Here is a 23,557-nt window from a genome sequence, read left to right as displayed (position 1 = left end):
TCAGAAGAGACACCGCACCGTTGAAAGACTATAGAGAGCCTTTCAGGAGGAGTGGTTGCGGCTTGATATGACTACATAGCGTGCCAGTCTCCTACAGTGGAAACTTCGCTGTCGGGCAATTGATTTTGATGCAGAGCCATCAAACAGAGCACTCTCGATGGTGGCGACATGGCTTCACATAAGGTAAGTGCAGTATGAAATCTTTACCATAGGTCGGAAACAACCTCTGTATGTATGGGATATGGATACATACCGTTAAGGTCACCGCTACCCATGAACATGTTAATAATCACTCTTAGCTGTCTAATGTTAAAACAAAATTCAAAAATTTGCTTTCGTTCGAGGGTTATCGTGTGGAGGAACGGACAGACTAAAATTACAAAAAAAAAAAAAAAAAAAAATGAAATGAAAATTTTACGTTTGACGCTTATGCCGCGTAGTCTACAAGAGATGGTGATGATGAGACTTGAATGAAATGGTGGAATGAACAAGATGGGAGGAAACGGAAGAATACCGAGAAAACCCACTCACATGGTGTTTGCGCACCACGAATCCCACTGGGTGCGAGCTGGGATCGACCCAGGGACCCCCACGGAACTAATATTACAATCTTACAAGTCCCACTAGAGCACTTACCTCTGGTGCGTGGAGACCTACCGGCCAAGTAAGTTTGTGGTTTACATCACCGTGTCCGTGGATTTTCTCGGGATGCTTCCGTTTCCTCCCACATTCCAATTCCACCAATTCTTTCATCAACATTCACTTGCCTTAACCATCGTCTCCCTTCGCCTAAAGGGCATAATCGTGGGACATTACACTGAAAGATTTAATTTCATTTACAGCACCCAATAGCGTAACCCCAATAATAGAAGAAACTGGGAGCATTCCAAGGAAACCCATAAATAGTTTAAATCATATTAATAAGACCATTTGGTTACGTGCAATTTAAAATAGCGATCTGCAACTGCAAAAATGAACGGTCTTTTATCGTCGGTTATGTAAATTATTTTGTACAGATTACAAATTTAGCGAAGCGATAACTTGTGTTGTAAATTATACTGGTAATTTTGATCGACAGTGCAAAATAATAATAATAATAATAATAATAATAATAATAATAATAATAATAATAATAATAATAATAATAATAATAATAATAATAATAATAATAATAATAATAATAAATATTATGCATAAAAAATGGACTGTATTGCTAATATCTTAGTAGCGGTGAAAATAGCTCGGTAGGTTTGATTCTCAGTCAGTCCGATCATGCTTTTGTGTTTGTGTATTTCTTCCAACTTTGATTCGTATAGAATAATTAACGGTCAAAATTTACTTCAAGATTATACAATGAATTGGTGTATACTAGTCATGTTTACTAAACAAATTTTATCTAAATAAGTAATAACTAATTATGTTATGGACAATATGAAAATATGTTGCAATTATTCTTTACTCGACCAGGTCCATTCTGCAATGAAAGGCTTTACCGCGTGACTTTCAGGAACGAAAAGCAATTTTCAAACACAAGTAACCCACTCCCTAATTGGTCTAGAGACACGATACAAGAAGCATAATACGCAGAAGAGACTAAACATTTATAAAAGGTATGATTTATGCCGATTAAAAGTAACTGAGAGGGCAGACATTTCAGATAACTATGCAATTCTCTCTCAGTCATACTTTGTGTTCTGCACCTCTCTCCGTCTCCCGTAAAACCAGAGGTGATTTTGAAATCTGATAGGGCATACCACATTGAAGGAAACGAAGTGTTTTTTTTTTTTTTTTTTTTTTTCAAACACTGCGACTAACAGTTCGGACTTTTTTTTCTCTTTACAACAAAGGAAGACGTCATCTAACTCTCTCGCCCCCCCTTCCTACCCCACCTATATTGATACAAATATGTTTCTTTCACCTAAAAATCATTTTAAAAATAACTAATAGGGATGTATTTATTAATAAATGTAACAAACACCATTGATTTTCAAGAGAAATGTAAAAAAAATATTGCATTTAAACCGAGGAATCTTTATATAAGTTGCTCTGGTATCTAAGGCCTTACAAAATAATATAATTGTGAAGTTACTTGGTATCATAACGGTTAACTAACTGGGAATTCAACATCAGTTTTCTGAACAAAGCCTATAACAATGTGGCCTTACAGTTCAGCTTCGGACCGAACCACACGTAGCCTCCATCAGTGATCGATCTACCATCATGAACATGAATTCGATTTTCAGGATTCTTCATATATACCGAGAAGAATCCATAAATACATTCAGAATATACACAACAAAAAATGGTGGATTACACTCCTTGTAAGAACTAGCGCTCGACTTACCGGATGCATGACTAAACTGACGGCTCTTCAAGCTTTCAGGCGCACACCATGGGAAAGGAACCTTTTTGTGCTCCGTCATAATGTAACAGTCTTCTTGTTGTGGTAGAGCTCTCATGAGTCCGAAGTCACCTATTTTCACCTGAGAATAAAACCACGAAGAAATTAAACAATTTCGAAAATAACATTACTTCATAAGAAACAATTTAGTGTAATTTTGACGACTACTATAAATTATATATGAGCCGTACTCATACTATAATATCATATACTACTACTACTACTACTATAAATTATATATATGATATTATATATAATGTAATATCTCCGAAGTAATAATTCTTCATATTTTTTATCCAAATACAATTAAATTTCACATTCATGTAATACATTATGTTACTAATGTGCACAATGTTTTATTTGCAGATAACTAAATAAGCAACATGAATACCAGATTAAAAACAGGAAGCAGTGATCGACTTCTTCCAAATAGAGAGTTGTCAATCTCCACACACTTATAGCAGGCTGCATTGGTTAGAACCCACTTTAAGGCATTTGTGCTATTGATGGAAGGCTTCGGTATCACAACCCTACCATGGATATTGGCCTTATGTAGGTATCGACGCACTGTCTTCGTGCACACAAGGTTTGTGATGTGCATATTTACTTGTGCGGTGATTGCCGATACGGTGGTTTTCCGTTTTCGTGCAACAATCCCAGTCAATGTCGTGATACTCCTTTCAGACAACTTCCGTTTTCCCCTGCAGTTGCTCCTCCTGGATGTGGTTCGTCCTTCCTGTTCACATGCACACATCACCTTCGATACTATTGTTCGTGAGACGTCACAAAGTGTTGCACTTTTGAACACAGATGCACCTGCTGGACGCGCCCTATATGATCTGTCCTCTTTTGAAGTCGGATATGTCCCCCACTATACCGTTCTACACACAAAATTTGACGTTCACTGACAAACCTCTTCTACTCGAGTGACTACCAAGGACCGGCACACATGATTTATTACCCAAAAGTGCGATATAAATTACCAGATGGCTCTGATAAGACCAGCGAACATCTTATGCTATTTGCGTAGGTGTATTAGTTTTAATGTCTAGTACCTGTACACAAATAAATTAAACTTCTCGTTTATTGTCCTTTTTTCCCTACTTTTGAAATGAAATATTTAAGTGTAACGTCTCACAGTTATGCTCTTTCGGACAGTGCTCCCAACCGATGTGTCGCGACACACTATATTACGCATTCCCATAGGTATGTCGTGCAAATGTTAGAATTTAAAGATCATTAAGCATTTAATAATTAGTTAAAGTCAATTCTGAAACAGACTGAACTAATCAATGTTTTAGCGGCAACAACAGTGCTTAGTACTACACACGAGGTGTGTATAAAAAGACGGCGCATTGAGATGGTGCAGCATCAAAGATTGGTTTTCCGATTATTCAGACCTCTTCCTGCGCACATCACACAACCGCGCTAAAATGTGCTGGTACAACTTTTTGTCACTCATATATATACAGGGTGGTAGGTAACTCCACCGAAAAACTTTGGGGGGTGATTCCTTATACGAAATGACTGAAAAAAGTTCTTATAAACATAGGTCGAAAAACGTCTCATTTCAGTTATGAACCGCCGAAAATTCGAAAAATCATGTTCCGAAACGCTCTGCCTTAGAAACCATAGGACAGATCCCAAGCGGTTTAAGGAACTAGTATGCGAACTGTCTAAATATCCATGTTTTACCATCCTCCGTTATCGGCGAAACGAACTGTAAAAAGGAAATTGAGGTATAGGGATACTCCTTTAAGTACTAATAACGCTTTCGTTTCGCCGGGTCGGTCCTTAAACCGCTTGGGATCGGTCCTATAGTTTCTAAGGCAGAGCGTTTCGAAACGTGACTTTTCGAATTTTCGGCGGTTCGTAACTCTGAAAGAAGACGTTTTTCGTCCCATGTTTATTAGAACTTTTTTTCTTTCCTTTCATATAAGGAATCACCTCCCAAAGTTTGTCGGTGGAGTTACCTACCATCCTGTATATATATATATACAAAGAATGAATTGAAAAACAATTGAAATGTCTCTGTAAATGTTTCGGCAAGTTTGTAACAAAATTTCAACCACACATGTTATTCTTCAAGTTCTTTCCGACGAACAACTTGTGTACGTCCTCACTTCAGCGACTGTGGCTCACCAACTAACGGTCACAGTGAAACGAGATAAATTGCAGTTTGTTGTCTAAACCTGCCGCTAGGTGCGCTCAGTAACCGCAGCGCGCACGCTCTGCCGATTGGCGTGCTATTTCAAAAGTTCGGTTTCTTTCTGAACACAGTCGTAGACTCACTACTTTATAGAAACGTATGGGATTGTACTGTTATAACATGTATTAATTTTAATAAATAAAAAAAAAAAAGTCAACACGTGTGTCGCAATGACGTGAACGTTAACTAAAGTGTATCGTGAGCGAAAAAAGATTGGGAACCATTTTCGGCTAAAGGAGATGGATGATTAATGAAAGTGAATGATTGTGAAATTGTTTGTGCTCGTTCACCGGGAATCGAACCTGGCACCACGTTTACCAAAGGCACACGCGATAGCCACTAGACCAGCAGCGAAGGCTTCAGATCCACTACTCTTTGTTGACGAACTAGTATATACGTAAAAAAAAAAAAAAAAAAAAAAAAAAAAAGTAAAATGAATTGCACTGAATTTCTTTAGCAATACAACCCTATGAAAAGACCATAAAAACACTGTGTAACACAACGAGAAATGCGTGGCCAATGCACCGGTTCTAATACAATTACTTCTGATTCTCTAGATCAGTGGTTCTCAACCGATGTGTCGCAACACACGGGTGTGTCACGCAGTCCCCTAAGGTGTGTCGCGAAATTTTAGAATTTAAAAATCATGAAGAATTTAATAGTAATTAGTTAAAATCGAGACAGAGTATACCAGTCAACACCTCCAACGGTAGCAATAATGCTCAGTGCTATATAGAGTCATTATGAAAATTAATTGGTTTTACTATTATAATAGATATTATGATTATTATTAGTATTTATAATAAAAATATCAAACAAGTGTGCCCTGGATTTCAGTAAAGTATGCTGTCAGCCAAAAAAGGTTGAGAACCACTGCTCTAGACTCCCGTTCAGTACCTCTCAACACTCGTAGCTCCTCAATTATTTCATTATGTTCGGTGACGCTAAAAATTTGTCTCCCGCCGGAAACCAAAGATGAGACTACTGGCACCACAGACATGCCAGTTAATAACCGGCTACACTATAGGAAAGGATATTATACAACGGAAAAGTCCGTGAAAATAAAAATTAAAATTAAAAAAAAAAAAAATCGTAGTCAATTTTCGTACTCTTACCTTATCTACAGAAGCTAGCAGAACATTCCTACATGCCAGGTCTCTGTGAATAAATCTTCTTGATTCTAGATACGCCATTCCAATGGCTACTTGATAAGCGTACTCCCACAAAGCTAAAACGAAAATTTTAAAAAATGTTATTTATTTGAAATTATTTCTAAGAGTTGATAAATCATATTTAAATATTAAACCGTGTAAGCTACTCATTTCAAAAACACATTATGCTCTATGTACAAAATTATGCCCAACTTCATAGGTGGGCATTTTATTTGTCAATGGTGTATTATTTTCATTTTGCTGTAAATCTCTTGGGTAGTATTTGCTAAGACTGAAGGGAACATCTACTTATTTTATAACACGTACGTAATCTACACCATCAGCAAGTTTCGTATACTTGAAAGTTCGTTTACACTCATTGCAAGCCCACGGAGTCACTGTTTTCAAGATCATACTCAGCAGAAGGCACTTCATCTTCAGTTATTTTAGTTATTGGAACTGCGCGTATTAATAAAAATAACATTATAAGGATTATCATCAATAAAATTAAGATGAAATCATACGAATAAAGTGCAATTACACCTCATCATGCTTTTATGCCTAGAGACTTATTTATCAAGCCACCGTTTTGTTCACTGTATTTTCATGTTAAATATCAACAAACACATCAAATACAGAGTGAAAAATGCACACGACTGGACAGCAAATCGAATCCAGGTCTCCGACTTATCGTGCCAATGTGTTACCAGAGAGCTTGATATACAGAGTGGATTGGTACTGTAGCTGTTAATGAATCGGCACGGTCACCGAAAACCCGGGTTCGGTTTACAGCCTCCTCATGTATTCTTACTCTTGTAATAGAATGTAATAGAATTTGCGTGATATAAAATCGATTATTTCTCCATTTATCATACACAGCCTACAAATACATTCCACAACCAATTAATTTTACTTTTTCAGATATAGGTCTATCAATTTAACGAAAACTACGTTACAGTACGTATAATAAAGTAAAATAAAATATATGCCGCGGTGGCTCAGTGGTAGAACGTACAACTCTGGTGCTTATGCTTCTTGGTTCGATCCCAGCTCGCACCAAGTGAACTTTGTGGACAAACACCGTGTGCGTGGGTTCTCTCGGGGTTCTCCCGTTTCCTCCCACTTTATTCACTCCATCATTGCATTAATTTCTGATCACCGTTTCTTTTAGCCTAGCTGGCATAACCATGAGACGTAACACTGAAAAATTTCATGTTTAAAATATTTACCTTTTTATATCTTGTATTTCAGTAATTTTTTACTGTTACGCGTTTGAAGGGACAAAACTTCGACGAAAAAACGAAATTCCAACTCGTTACATTTCTCAAACAAGTATTCGTAGACTATCAGCAACGGAAAATTATTAATTTCCAACGCTGCGAATGCAGACACTGCATTCATCTTCAGGGATTATTATAGAGACCACAGCTGTGCTGACATATTATATATATATGTAGAGAGTGGCTATGAATGATCGAGGCTTCTTATTGGCTGCCGGAAACTTTGGTTCCTGATTAGCTGTGTTGTGGTGCAGAGAAGGGCCGAATAGATGCGTCTAAGTTTAAATCCTATATCTATTGAGATTGTTTCTTTCACGTGAGATGGCAATGGCTTCCTTTAATATTGTCCCAAAAATTGCTGCACTTGGCCACTATGGTAGTATCTGTGAAACTGACACTATGTCCTAGCTCTATGCTATACTCTACTAGTCCTGACTTTTCTGGTTGTTGAAGCCTAATGTCGCTGTTATATTTTTTTGCATTGTTGTTCTATGGTACGTACAATTTGTTCTATGAATGATCTACAACATTCACAAGGGATACGATATACCGATACTCTTCGAATGCACAGATACAGATTCTCACTTATTTAAGTAACGATGTAACGTTAGCTGGACGTTTGTAAGTAACTTTTATCCCGTGTCTGGTAAGTATTAATTTGCTTAAATTACGAGAGAAGTGGCCAATGAAAGTTAATACACTAGTGGAGAGAGAGTCCTTTTCATCTTTGACTTTTTGATCTCTTCCTATTGGGAAGTATCATCACTTTTTAAGGTCCTAATGATATCTGTAAGATTGTACCTATTTTCTTCTAGCGTCAAATGAAGGTAACTGAATTCTTCATGGGCTGCATTTCTATTGTTTTTCAAAACTCTTGATCCACTACCCCGTGTTTAGGTTTTTTCTTATGTAGAGCTTAGAAAAAAAAAAGTTGTGAATAGTGAGTGGATGTTTAGGCTCAAGATCTTCATAGTTACTGTTATATATAATCTGCAGAATATTACAATCACCTTATAAAAAACTGAAGAAAGAATTTGGTGGTATATATAAGAAAAAAATCTAAACACAGGATAGTGGTACCAGGAATTTGTAGAACAGAAATGTAACCAGTTGGAATCTCGCTTTTCTTCGAATTTTCGTCGCCTGAGGAAAGTAACATTAAATAACACACACAGAGGGAAAAAATGACTGGACGAACTCGAACCTGGACCTCCGGCGTACCGTGCCGATGCGTCAACCATTACGCCATCTAGTCCATTTTCAGAACAGCCACTTACTCTCAAGGTCTGTGCTCTCATCTTAGCCCTCGTGGATTGTACAGTCCGCAGCAAAAAACCTGCAACATGAGCATGTAAGTTTATTGTGAAACGACGAAGTCTTTTGCTCCAAAATAAGTGTGCAGAGGAGGACGCCGAGGTTTCTCCTGGCGCAATTCGTGCCACTTAGAAGTTATGTTGATTCCCTGCGCTGTTAGGCGTAGTTTCACAATAAACTTACCTGTTCATGTTGCAAGTTTTTTTGCTGCGGACTGTACCACAAACTCCTGCTATGATTGGACAATCCTGTGTCCATGTTTTTTTTGAGCACCTTATGACGGTTATGATTATATATATATATATATATATATATATATATATATATATATATATATCGGAGGTCCCAGATTCGATTGCCGGTCCAGTCTTTCACTTTTTCACTCTTTGTGTATTATAGAATTTGCTAATATAAAGGATCTGGTGTGTAAAAAAAAAATCAGCTGTTTCCTTCTTTTATTAGTATATGTAATATTAAAGTGTTTCTGAAATATAGGGTAAATAAACAAAAGAAGACATACAAATGAAATAATATCCTCCAAGTTTTACGTCCTATGGTTATGTCGTGTAGGCTGAAGCAGACGGTAATGATGACAAATGGAGGCAACGGTGGAATGAAGAAAGTGGGAGGTAATGGAAGAACCGCCAGAAAATCCACGCACACAGTGTTTGTCCACTACAAATACCACTTCGCGTAAGCTGGGATCGAACCAGAGACCCTACGTACCAGAGATAAACGCTCTACCATTGCACCACCGCAGACGTAGAAGGTAAATATTTTATTTTACTTTATATACACAAATATACACGTACGCAAACAAAAAGTAAATACTTTAATGTTTTATACGATTTAACAATTACATTACTTACTTCAGTCAAACAGTGAAACACTTCAGATAATACCCACACACAACGACTTCGAATCAAATCATTTAAATATGAACTAAGAAACTCACTGGAAGAAAGAGGAAAGAAAAACAGAAATATCAAAGGTTCGGATAAACTGGAAGATAATACGAAATGTTTCATAACGCTACCTGCATTCCCCAACAAGTTCAGATATGGTGTTACTCGGAAAACTAATCGTGGAGAAAAATCTATTAAAATGCTACAAGAGCAACAAAGGCGCCTGAGCTCCAACCTGTAACTTCTTATTTCAAACCTTTGATTTACGGTTGTTGTTATTTCACGTTTAATAAAGACAAATATTTTAAAGTATGTGTACTTTAAATAAATTATTTGAATAGATCCGTTTTTCATAAAGTTTATCCTTTCTAAATTATTGTTCAACGCGTTTGTATTTTAATAAGCTTTTCCAAAATCAATGCAAATAAATTGTGCTTCCATCTTTCGAGTTCTTTTAATCTATACGTTTATGGATGTTTATATGTTTGTGGCCAATCCTTTCGACAATGAGATCTCGGAAACTACAGGCTCTAGAAAGATGACGTTTTCACTGATAGATTGCGAATTTTATGTAGATTGTCCACTTCTAATTAAAAAAAAAAAAGGCCATTATTTCTTTATTACATTTTTACGGGTACACTGGAAGTGTTGAAATTAGAAAAAAAACTAAAGCATCATATCCTACACATTATACATTCCAACACCACTGATTGTATACGGGGTTGCATACCTCTCAGGCGTTTGTTTCATGGTCAAATAATAATGAAAAACGAAGGATAACCATTTCTCTACTCTAAGATGAATCTTTATTGTTCGGAGTGTTTTGCCCAATGAACACCATATATCACTGACATTATACTTGATTGTGTGTGTAATGTATTTGCTTATTACATACTGTATGCAAGAAGAAAGAAAACACATGAATTAAAAACGAATGATCATACATGAATTAAAAGCTCCAACCGGAAGTAGGCTCAAATCTTGCAAACGGTGCACGGTGCGAGATATTGAAAAAGTAATCAAAAATTCTCCAATTTACGGTATCTCTTGCCGATTTTTATCAAGACGTCTTTCACTTGTGTCTGTAAAGGGACATGTACAAATGTTGTGAGGAATGACATGGAGATTCATGCTTATATGTGAATGATGCTCTGTGTAGAGAGCGCAGGTTTAGCTAGTCTATATATTAAAAATATAGGTTTATATGTATGTCCAGACTCCTTTCGACAATGAGATCTCAAAAACCACAGGTGCCAGAAACGTGCCGTTTTCACTAGTCGATTTTAAATTTTGTGTAGATTGTCCAGTTCTCATTCAAAGTTTCAAAAACCGTCTCGTTATTGTTCTATTCAATATTTTATGGGCCGTTTTGAGCCCATAGGATTAACATTGTTGCAGGCCGAAACTACGGTCAGTAGAGAAGTTACGTATGGTGGGTTGACGGACATTGCAGGCGCTTTGCTTAAATCTGACAAAGTCCTCAAGAGACGTAATGATGCGTACTCAGACAGATATGAATTTATTAGAAAAAAATATTTCCACTTGATATCGGGTTACTTCTACAAATTTGCTACAAACTCACTCCAACATCTATACATAGCAATTCACTTCCTTTGTGAGTCTCCTATCCTTTACCAAGGTGTCTACTGAGTTTCAGTTTCAAAATTCCAGTATATTCAGTATAACTATCAGCAAAATTCCAGTAATTTTATAATGATTTTTTTAAGTTCTTTAGGAATAATCACACTTTTGATGATTTCTGGTTTGTAACTGTTTTACCATCAAATGAATATTTTATTTTTAATAAATTTAGTTAACCTTGATTCCTTGAAATACAAATGATTAGACATATGTAGCTGCTCATGAAAGCTCTGAAATCTGCAAGCAATGTACCACATCCATATACCAAGCATTAAAACATGCACTCAATTTCCAATCATTGGGCATACTTTTACTGACTAGTTTGCACCCTGTATACTGTACTTGAAGCATTGCATATAATATAATGCACCCATTGTTATCGTGAGGTATTGAGAAGAAAGAAAAAAAGAAAAAAAAGCGGAAACTGAAAAAGTTAATGATTATCTGCAACCCCAAGAGAGATAGCATCACTTCTTAACGGCGGATCATTAGGGAAAATCACAATTTATTATTGCAGTAACTGTACTGTATTATGTAAGTATTGTTGTTCTATAAAATCACTTTCTTTCATCATCTGAAGCTCAATTTCACTACTTTCCTTTGACCAGCAACCTCAATTCATGACTTTCATGGTCCATAGACACCCTGCTTGGAGGCTTAATACAGTGAACCAAGCGCATTATTTGTATTATATAAATGTATTATTAAGTTACAACTTATATAAATAACTGGCATTACTCTATGCTAGTTATAATACAAGATTGTTATTACCCTGGACTTTTGGAGTTCAAAAATACAGGGTAAATTATAAAGAAATAATATTTGTATATTTCATGATTTTTCCAGTATATGGATCAAAATTCCAGTACATTTTCAGTATTTCCAGTATTAAAACTAAATTCCATTATTTCAAGTATTTCGAGTATCAGTAGACACCCTGTTTACTTGTGTGAGTAAGGAGACATGCACAGTGGGAAGGAGATTCATGGTCATAACAGAACGATGCGCTGAGTAGACAGCGTAGGTTCAGCTACTCTATATATTAAAATGCTATGTTTTTATATTTTATCCCCAACCCTTTCGACAATAAGATCTCGAAAACCTCAAGGCCATTTTCACTGGTCGAATTCAAATTTTGTGTAGATTGTCCAGTTCTAATTGAATATTTTAAAAAAAGAAACATGACCGTTATTGTATTTTTAGGGGTCCATTTCAAATGTTGGAATTTTACAGAAGTAAAGCATCATATCCTACGAGTTATACATTCCAACACCACATCATTGTATATAGGGGTTGTGTATCTTTCAGGTGTTATTTCATGCCCAAATGATTAAAAACGAAGGATAACCATTTCTCCAGTCTACAATTGTTTGGAGTGTTTTGCCCAATGAACACCATATATCATTGACATAATTAGTTGTGTGTGTAATGTATTTGCTTATTACATACTGCATGCAAGACGAAAGAAAACACTGATCATACATAAATTAGAAACTCCAACCGGAAGTATTACCAAATTTGCAAATGGTTCAAGATATTGAAAAAATTATCGAGAAAATCTCCCCTTTATGGTACCCCTTTATGGTAATAAGGAGATTCATGCTCATATGCGAATGATGCGCTGTGTAGAGAGCGCAGGTTCAGCTAGTCTATATATTAAAATGCTAGGTTTATATGTTTGTCTGCAATCCTTTCGACAATGAGATCTCAAAAACCACAAGTGCTAGAAATGTGCCGTTTTCGCTGATCGATTCCAAATTTTCTGTACATTGTCTAGTTCTAATTATTAAAAAAAAAAAACATGGCCGTTATTTCTTTATTACATTTTTTACCGAAAACAATAAAATACATACTACTACTACTACCACCACCACCACCAGTAATAATAATAATAATAATAATACCGAGAAAGAAACTAAGTTGTACTCACTTGCTATAGACATATGATGACACTGCTTCCTCAAATAATCAAGCAGACTTCCTAAAGGGGCTAGCTCTGTTATCATCATCATAGGATGTGTCCACACAATGCCAAACAACCTACAACATAGAGATTAAATACTTCATTACTAACAGATAATAATAATAAATCTGTATCTGAAGAAAGTATTACTCTTACGCAATAAAGAATCGGTGGTTGACGCAACATAAAAATTAAAAAGTAGCTGCAACATTTGCTTCGCTTTTAAACCCTACGAGGCGTCAAAGAAAAAAATATATATCACTTACACTGACATCTTATCAAGATAATAGTAACGTTTATTGAAAATCGATCGGTTTTTACAAAGCACCCGTTCAGGTATCTCATGATCTAGCTCCGAAGACTTATCATTACAACCTGATAATATTTATATGGGACCACAAGCAGAGGTCCCATATAATAATAACAATATCGATAACAATATAATAACAATATCATATATAACAATATAATAATAATAATAATAACTTTACTTTGCGTGCTGTGAACAGCTTATAGGCAAAAGTACAGCATTATGTTAAAAAAATTATATAATCATTTTAAACAGACCAGAAAATTTACAATACAGAATGACTATTAGAGCAGGTTAAGGCCTGTCAGAAGGTTAATATACTAGAATTATAAGATTCAAACTGATATATAAAAGAATATATATATTGTCATGTTTTAACATAAAAAATTGGTTCTTTGAATAAAAGATTATAACATAAAAATACACTGAGAATACATAACAACAATAAAATCAAGATTGGCAGCTAGAACCCTTGTCATAAAAGTTAAAACAGTTTAATTTTTTTGTAAAAATTGCTTTGTTATTTATCATAACATATATTTATTTTAAATTGTAAGACACTGTCACTCTTCTAAGTATTTCACGTTTTGAATTTAATGCTACCAATGTCGATCGATTCCTAACAATATAAATCGATACTCTTATTTCTATATTTTCTAAGCAATATTCGGTGCAATATATGTTATCCCAGTACCATTTGAATGAAGAATTTATCAATTAATTTCCTTCTTTCCGATAGGGATTGAAGTTCCCGAAATAATAATAATCGAAAGTTATACGTTAACACAGACAATATATTATACCGGGTGAGTCATAATGATATTTCCGATTTTGTTAATTTATTATTCGAAAAATAATTAGCTTTTCTTGCAAATACATTTTTTTTTGAAATCTCAAAGTTTTTTTTTCTTTCTATTGCAGAAGCGTAGTTACCCAGACGTCCACCAGGAGGCAGTTTAGGCAAAGTGAGCAATATGGCTTCTACAGGCCAGCAAAAACCGTTGTGTGTGCTTGAAATGGTCATCAACATCTCCACACCTCACGCCATGCGATTTCTTCCTCTGAGGTTTCATCAAAGACACTTGCTACAACTTTGGTTGAATTGAGTGAGCGCATCACTGCAGCTGTGGCCGAAATCGACTCTGACATGTTAGGAAGAATTTGGCAGGAACTCAGTTATAGACTAGATGTGAGTCGTTCAACTCCTTGATTGCGTATTGAACATTTATAATATGTTAAATAATAATAATAATAATATTTTTTATTTATTTATTTGAGTTGATCAATCAGTGTGTGTAATTTTTGTTTATATGTGTGTTATTAAAAGCAAAAAAGTAATGACTGAATCGGGAATATCATTCAGACTCACCCTATATACACTGATGTCCAAAACTTAAGCACGGATGTAGTTTTCCCACATATCTACCTATTTTGATGCTTACGACCAAAACAATGTCATACACGGAGGAAAGCAATAGCAGAGCCATTTAGTCTGCTCACAAATGGCATATGCGAGATGAGAAGTAGTCGGTAACGGTCGTTAATGCAATTGGTGTGCGTGTGCATTGTGAGAGAGCAATCGGTTACGGCTGCTTTCTGAAGGACAACGAAGTAGGAAGTAGGAAGTAAGCGTGCATTGGTAGTATGGCACAAGGATAGCATCTGAATGAATTTGAGCGTGGTCGCATTGTTGGGAAATTGAGAGAAGAACGGACAGTAACCAGTGTGACACGAGAACTGGGAAGTCACCACAGCATAGTGTCAAGGGTGTGGTCGAGATAATAGACGATCGGAAATGGTGCTAGACTTGTCGCAAGTGGTCGTCCACAATGTACCAACCCTGAATAAGTCCGTTATCTGGTGTTAAGTGCGAAACGAAGCCGCCGCAGTAGTGCTAGGAAACTGATTACCTAACTTCATGCCAGCACAGTGACACGTGTATCGCGCTAGACTGTAACTAGATGATTACGCGTGGTAGGACTTTATTCTCGTAAATTAGTGAAATATATCCCATTAACACTGCGTCACAAACGGGCTCGTCTACGATAGTGTCAAGATATTACCTGGTCGGACAAGAACTGGGGTCGAGTGATGTTTTCTTATGAAAGCCGCTTTTGTCTGTCATCTGATTCTGGACGACCGTATATTTGGCGTAAATCTGGCGGTCGGTACCGCCAAGAAAACATTGAGGAAACGAACAAACCAGTCGATGGAACCATGGTCGGGGCCGGCATAATGATAGACGGACGTAGTGAGTTGCAATTTGTAGAAGGAGCAGGCCCGTATTTAAGTAAGTGCTATTCTGTGCTCGAGCACAGGGCGGCAGAACTTAGGATTTTTTAAAGATTCACAATAAAGTAATATTTAAAATTAGCAACTCGCAGAACCCCGTGCAAACGCGAGAAAATATGTTCATATGTTTAATTCGCTCTAATTAGAGTTACTAATTAGCTAGCTTATCTGATTATTTTTAAAAAGTCGTCGTCTCCCAACCCCACCTCAAGGGTTAGAATGAACTTAAGCATCATGAAATATGATACCGTCAAAATCAGCGACCCCGAAAACTATGAATTCAGCACTAATATCTGTTGTTTTCAATTTCTTTTAAGATTCCGCCACCTCCCTTGGGAGTGGAGTATGACTTTGAGGTTGAATTGGATCAAAATTGTCACTATTCATCTCAGCGACTCCCAAAATTGTCAATTCAATTCTAATATTGGTTGTTTTCTGGGGGCAGCAAATTATTTAGAGCACAGGGACGCATAATATATAAATACGGGCCTGAGAAGGAGGGACTCTAACTGGTACCGGATATTGTAATGATGTTCTTCTCCGTTATGTTCGTTTGTTTCGAGGAGCTGTCCGTCCAAAGTTTCGTTTGTGGCAGGCCATGCCACAATTACTGCTTAGTAATCTTGTTTCCAGTATGGCACGTCGATGTCAGTTATGTATTTCTGTTGGAGCAGGACATATTCCATACTGATGTCCCTACGTGAATACTCTACTGTACTCTTCTATGGTGAATTTTTGACAAGTTTCGACACTGAATGTGTCTGCTTTTCATATTCATCATGTATGGCACTCTGTTTATGTACTAGACATTATATAAATACATTGATTATAATGTTATCTCATGTATTGTATTTCTCACCCCAACCAACACTCATATAACATGGTATACTGAGGTCTTAGGTCACTTCATAGTTCGTGCTTAAGTTTTGGATATCAGAATATATATATGAACTGATTTGAGTACCACCTCCATTTTTAAGTCAGTTAATTAAAAATAATAATAATAAAAAAAAAAGCAGGAGGAAGTACTTCTTCTGGAAAAATTATCCGTTCAGATTTGTAAAATGTTCAATCATCTATCTATTAAAATGCTACAACTGCAATTAAAAGCGCCTGAGCTCCAACCTATAACCTTAGCTTTCAAAACTTTCATTTACGGTTATATGTGATTTCACGTTTAATAGAAACAAACATTTTAAGTATTTGTACTTTAAATAGTTTAAATTAGTTAACTATATCTTTTTCATAAAGTTTATGATATAAAATTATTGTTCAAAGCCTTTGTATTTTAATAAGCCTTCTCTAAAATCAATGCATGTGAGTTGTGCTTCCATCTTCCGAGTTCTTTTAAACTATGTTTATATGTTTGTGGTCAATCCTTTCGACAATGAGATCTCGGAAACTATAGGCTCTAGAAAGATGACGTTTTCACTGATCGATTGGAAATTTTGCGTAGATTGTCCAGTTCTAATTGAATATTTAAAAAAAACATGGTCATTATTTCTTTATTACATTTTTTAAGGGTACGCTGGAAGCGTTGAAATTAAAAAAAAGCATTATATCCTACGTGTTATACATTCCAACACCACAACGTTGTATATTGGGGTTGTATAAGTCTCAGGCGTTTGTTTCATGGCCAAATAATAATGAAAAAGGAAGGATAACCATTTCTCGAGTCTAAGATAAATCTTTATTTTTTGAGTTTTGCCCAATGAACCATATATAACTCACATTATAATTAATTGTATATGTAATGTATTTGCTTATTACATACTGCATGCAAGAAGAAAGAAAACACTGGTCATATATGAATTAGAAACTCCAACCGGAAGAAGGCTCAACTCTTGCAAACGGTGCGAGATAGAGAAACAATAATCGAAAAAAAATCTCCCCTTTATGATTCCCCTTGCCGATTTTATCATCAAGACGTCTTTTACTTGTGTCTGTAAAAGGACAGGTACATATGTTGTGAGGAATAAGAAGGAGATTTATGCTCATATGCGAATGATGAGCTGTTTAGAGAGCGCAGGTTCAGCTAGTCTATTATAAAAAGTCACTACAACAGAAACTGCTTTTCGCCTCACTTTTACACTCAACTGAAAACATTACCTGTCAGTGCTGAAAGCTTTCAATAAATTTAAACCAATAGTAGACAAATAAAGAGTTTTCCACATTATATATTGTGTAATCTGCGTTTCACTTAAAATGCTATTATTTCTGTCACTCTACACTTCTTAATTCAAGTAGTCAGCCAACTGCAACGTTATTTATGCTCAACACCGTGAATTCTGTTAACTCTCCGGAAATCCAACCCGACATCAAAAATACGTGTGGCTTCGGATATACAAGAATCCAGTCAACTATCTCTTACCTGATCAAATTTGGATGATCAAGCTGATGCATGGCTTTCACTTCTTTGACGAAATCATCAAAAACCCCTGGTTGACTGATAGCGTCCTGCTTGAGAACTTTCACAGCCACTGGAATTATTCTTCCGGTCGGAGTGGTCCACTCTCCCTTTCGAACAACTCCAAACGATCCATCACCTAGCTTCGTAGATAAGGTTACGTCCTATGAAGAAGAGGAAAAAGAATCTCAAACTGAACAAATCTCAAGTAATAATCTCTTGCGAACTTGTACATTAAAAAATACATAATAAAAAAATTCCTGTTAAAATTATTACAATTTTAGTGAGCTAACACAGAAAATTAGCAATTCAATCGCACCTCTTAACTAAAACCCTCATTACGAGAACTGAAACATACTGCACTTCACCGAAAGAATTCCAGCAGTAAAACATGTCCCACACAAATAAAATATATATTCCAGAGCTCAAGCGCACATCATCTGCCATTTCTAAGACAGTAGCTAACACCCTTTCGAAGAAAGGCAGTGGGACACGCCCATGTGCGATGTATCTATCTCTCAGTTATACATACCTACTGGTGGAGGAAATTTCCAAAGCGAATAATGAACAGAAATGTTTTAGTTTAACGTCTCACGATTGTGCTCTTTAGACTAAACGAGACGGATAACTAACCCTTAAGAAGATGCTTTGGGTATAATGTACCCCACTGTCAGTCTTCACAATGTGGCAACGCTGTCTGTTTAGGATTGCCACTCGAGGTATTTGCCCATTGTTCTCTGATAAGTGAGCTGATCTAGTTAAATGTGTTACATACAGGTTTGAGTGGAAAATATTTTCCGTTTATTTCAAGTTGATGCAAATCGGGAACATAATGATATTACAAGAAATTGTCATTTATTCGAAATTTATAATAAATTCAATGTAGTGTGCCGGTGCTGTGCCATCAGTTGTAGCTCAAAATAATCTCTAAAATATTCATAAAACTATATAATAATTGGGGATGAAACTGATGCACCACACGGTACTTAACTGCGAAATTATGGTTGAATTTAAATAAAATTCAGGTTTTAAATTTGAAAATGACTAGTTGAGGAAAAGGTGAGAGAGAGAGATAGGTTATGATTAAGAGATAAAGGATGAGCACTAGCCTAACATTAAGATGAGACTGGTGTCGTCCTGATCATCTGGATGATGAATGGTTTTCCCTGGAGGAGCCTGGATATACTGGAGTGAGCCAAAAACTGGAACTCAATCCTGCTGGACTGCTAGGGGCGTCGAGTTCTCTCTTTATGATACGTCTTCTACGATGTCCCTTCTTCACCTTCATTCCACTACTCAGATGTCAAACTTAAAATTGTATGTGATGATGAGCCAACAGAATGGTATTCTCGAAACATGGAGTTAGACGTCCTCCAATAGTGCGATATGCTTGCCTCCGACGATCCTGCACTTTCCTAAACCTTGTGGCAAATACCCCTGTTAATCTGTCCTCCGTAGTTTTGCTTAATCCAAAAACGATGAGTCTGACGTTCAGTAAGTTAGGAATGTCGAGCTGGGCGGAAAGGAAAGCGGAAAGGCAAAAAGGAAACTAGTCGTGTTTATTAACAATTTTAAAAGCGAGAATTAACAAATACATGATTATACAAGCTGTCTGGCAACATTAACATTAACAAAACAACATTAATAAAAAGTTTTTATTCCGTTGAATTTTAAAGAGCTCATGATTCTGTCGTGGATAAATGTGATTTAATAAAATAACTGAATTCGGCGAATTAAGCTAAGAGTTTACACAGTCATCTCACAGTCACATCACTGTTACTTCACAGTAGTTTGTGGCAACCGTAGGTTCATCAATGTCATCAGAAATTAATATTTAGGTAATGTGATATGTCCTATAACACAAATGCGTAACAAAATGATATTAAAATACTAGTCACAGAAAAATTTCTCATAATATATAAATGTACAAAAACTTCAAGTAGTTGGCAAACCAGAGTTTAATATTAATTAAACTATAACTCCATTAGTAGTAGTTTATAAATGATTATCTGCATGTAATCGTTAACCAGCACAAAAATAAACATATAGGATATGATATTCTTCCAGCACCTGCTAATGTTACGCAAACTGACACGCCTGCTTAAGGGTTAATGAAAGTGGATAATTGTGATTTTTTTTGTGATCTCCCATCGGGAATCGAACCCAGGACCACATGCACCAAATGGTCCGAGTAGAAGTGTACCGATAAGTCCGGTGTCCGTATAGGAGCGTTAATGCAAACTCACTTCAACCCAATGCATTACGACTCGTTCCAACACAATCAATATACAGTGAAACCTGTCAACTTGGCCACCTCTCTAAGTTGGCCACCTGCTTATCTTGGCCTAGTTCGTCTTGAACCTGCATTTTCCCATAAGACATTCGTTACTTACTACTCTATAAGTTGGCCACCTGTCTATCTTGGAAGTTGGCCACACTGAAGCAATGTTTATCCTATGATCATAATGATAAATTTACCTGCGTATTTTGGCCACGCAAAATACCGTTTTGTTGTTTTTCTTAACTCTTTCGAATTCCCATATGAGAGGCACATGTTCTATATTTGTGACTAGAGAAAAGAAGCAAGGATTCCCGCGATTTGTTCTCGAAGGTCAATGACTAGAAGACTACCCTGATAAAAGGGTGGTGAAGGAAGATGTGAATAAGAAAAAGCACGTACAGGAATTCAGGAAATGGTTGTACGCATTTGTTTACGCTGTCTGTTTTGGTAAAACCATTAGCTATATCAGCTCCTCTCATCAGCTTAGTAATTCCGGAAAATTCTCACGGTTAAAAACTAACCATTAGCTATATCAGCTCCTCTCATCAGCTTAGTAATTCCGGAAAATTCTCACGGTTAAAAACTAACCATCTCAATTGTCAACTATTGGCACCTGTCGCCTTGTCAAAAGATAACGGAGTTTTTGAGATATGAATTCCCTCAAGATTTTTTTTTTCAAAATATCTTTTGCTCCGAGGGAAATACTTCTAGCTCATTAATAAGAGGTAGTTAACTACAATATCAGAATGTGCATATCTGCCAAAAAGAATAAAACAAATGCGTCTAGAATGAACCACCATTCAGTAACAACTGAAAAGAAGTCATATAAATTGCATTTGAATTTCTCAGTTTATAACTGCTTTTCTTGTTTTCAATGTGAATAACTCAGTGTGCTATAATATCAATTTCAATAAACTGCGTACATACGCTTCTATTTCATGGTTGTTTGTGTTATTGTGTTTTCAATCCGAATAATCCAATGTACCAGACTAGTTTTCAGGAAAAGAAAGGTATGCACATATATTAAACATACTATAGTAATATTTTTTTAGTATTGTATATTTTTATGGTTACTCTATATACATTATTTATAAGCAGCTGTCGTGCCACTGCTTATTAAAATTTTACAATCAAGTAATACTAGAAATCCTATTCTAAAAATACACAAATCACACTTATTTTCTGTAAGTTGGCCACCTGTCTAAGTTGGCCGCTTTTCGATGGAACCGATGGTGGCCAACATAGACAGGTTTTACTGTAACTGGTACACATAAATCAAATATTACGTATAACTATTTCCGAAAGTTCGTAGAATGAGATCACTATTTGGAGTTCGAAACAATAGGGTTTCCTCTTCGAGAAAGCGTTCTTCACACTCTATACACTGCTTCTCGAACACATGTGGCAGAATTTACTGAGTCAGTGTAAGGTACTGGATGTGGCAGATTTCACTTCCTGGTCCGTGCTAAGGTCCCTTTCGCGTATGTAATTCTTGAGACTTAGATTTATTTACACATATTTCTGGGCATTACCGTCACGTCACCTATGAGAGATGACGTACGTCGGTGAGCACACTATCCGAGGAAGGAAGCTAGTGACCAGGATTTTAGGTACTATCCCGACATTTGTTCGGTGTGAATGAGGACAACCCACGAAAAACCTCACTCAGGATGGCTGGGCTGAAAAAATGTTACATCTTATTGACCGAATGTCCCCACCGAGAATTGAACCCGGGACCAGTTGCACCACAGGTGAGAGCATTAGCAAGTATACTACACGGGGCCACTTAAGTTAGAAAAACCAAAAAATCGCCAGGTCCAAAGTCTGGGCTATATGGTGGATAATCTAGAGAATGCCCACAAATTTTCTCCAAAGCTTCCACAGTCACAGTGGCTTAGCGTTATCATGCAGAAAAAACATTCTTCATGACGCAGTTCACGTCGTTTTTGTGAATTGCTCCCTTGAAATGTATCTCCCAAAATTAGCATAATAACCTCCATTCACACTTTGATTACCTGGAACCCAATGCTGCAGTACTATTCCACGGAAATCAAGACAAAATCAACATTTACTTGTTTACGGAACAAGCAATCCGATCTTTTTGAGGGGGAGTAGGATAAGTTGCTGTGTTTTTACATACTGGACCGTTATTTTGATTTGGGATCATAATGTCTGATCCTGGACTCGTCCGCGGTGATTATTCAGTGCAAGAATTGATAAGCCTGTTCCACTCGTTGAAGAAATACCTAACAATATTATACACGACGAAGATTCTGTTCTTGACTCAGCGAAAGTGGTACCTTCTTGCACAAATACGAGACGCTTTTAGGTATTTCTTCACAATTTCGTGACACCTTGCTTCAGTTTAGTTGCCAATTCATGAACCGATAAACGTCTACATTCTTTCAATCATGTCTCTGCTTGCACAATGTTCTCATCGTTCACTGATGGCGGTAAACGTCCACTTCTCATCTTATTTTGTACATTGTGTTTACCATCCTTAAAATTGCATCCACCGCTTAGTTACGGCCGATTTGCCCATTGCTTCTTCATCGCCAACTTTTTTGATCATCTTAAACATTTCCTGGCCACTTTTGCCTGAAATTCACACAAAATCCAATAGCGTTCCTTTGTCTTATACCGCCACTGTAATGCACAATGCAGTTTGACTTTTAAAGCGAGCACACAAACGACAAATACATGTTTTTACTTACACTAACAAAGCACGTCACAAGCTATTTTCACGTACGAGAAGCACAAACTCGCTTACACAGAATAAGAGCAGTTTTGCCAGTGCACAAACCTTCAGAACACCCTTGTACACAAATGAAAATAGATGTAACGATGCTTGCTAGCTAACTCCTCTTCTATCGTCGCATCAATTTCTTTTTTTTTTTTTTTTTTGTTTGTTTGTTTGTTTGTTTTTTGGTACAAAGTTCTTTCCGTTTGGTAAAATTTATTTTGGAAATAACGGCAGGATGGCTGAACCGTACGATGGTGGAAAAACATGAACGTACAGAAAATTACGTTCTTTTTAATTTAATTAAAAATTATACTCAAAATTGTCCTTTCATTCTGAAATTATTTATGAAACTAATTTCAGCACACGGAAAGAACTTTTGTTGCTGACTGTACATGAGTTCAACCTCGCCAAACTTAAGTTTTTAACACATTTTCGGCAAGGAGAAAGAAGGGATGAGTGAGTAACATGTAAAAACATTTAACGGCTAACACCTCCTAGATTGGTGCACTCATTTTCAACATTTTTGGTACACGAGTGCACCCTGGTCTAACTTTGGTTTTTAGCACATTCTCGGCAAGGGGCGGATAAAGGGTGAGGGGGTGACAATAATCGAAAACGACCGATATTAGTGTCCAATCCAAAGTTTTTCAGGATCGGTGA

General features: G+C 36.4%; 1 protein-coding gene across 1 annotated transcript in view; it reads right to left on the bottom strand.

The window, feature by feature from the left end:
- The window catches only part of Ack (activated Cdc42 kinase), a 93,889-nt gene that overhangs the window by 50,953 nt on the left and 19,379 nt on the right, over positions 1-23,557 (bottom strand). The window contains exons 4-7 of the mRNA XM_081741312.1: positions 17,838-18,037; positions 12,832-12,941; positions 5,726-5,838; positions 2,345-2,483 (exon numbers count right to left, since the gene is read on the bottom strand). Coding sequence (XP_081597438.1) covers positions 2,345-2,483; positions 5,726-5,838; positions 12,832-12,941; positions 17,838-18,037 — 562 coding nt within the window. The remainder of the gene's footprint in view (positions 1-2,344; positions 2,484-5,725; positions 5,839-12,831; positions 12,942-17,837; positions 18,038-23,557) is intronic.

The sequence above is a fragment of the Thermobia domestica genome, chromosome 15 (genome assembly GCF_964235325.1).
Source record: "Thermobia domestica chromosome 15, izTheDome1.hap1.1, whole genome shotgun sequence".
Lineage (NCBI taxonomy): Eukaryota > Metazoa > Arthropoda > Insecta > Zygentoma > Lepismatidae > Thermobia > Thermobia domestica.
This window is presented reverse-complemented; position numbering and strand designations above follow the sequence as displayed.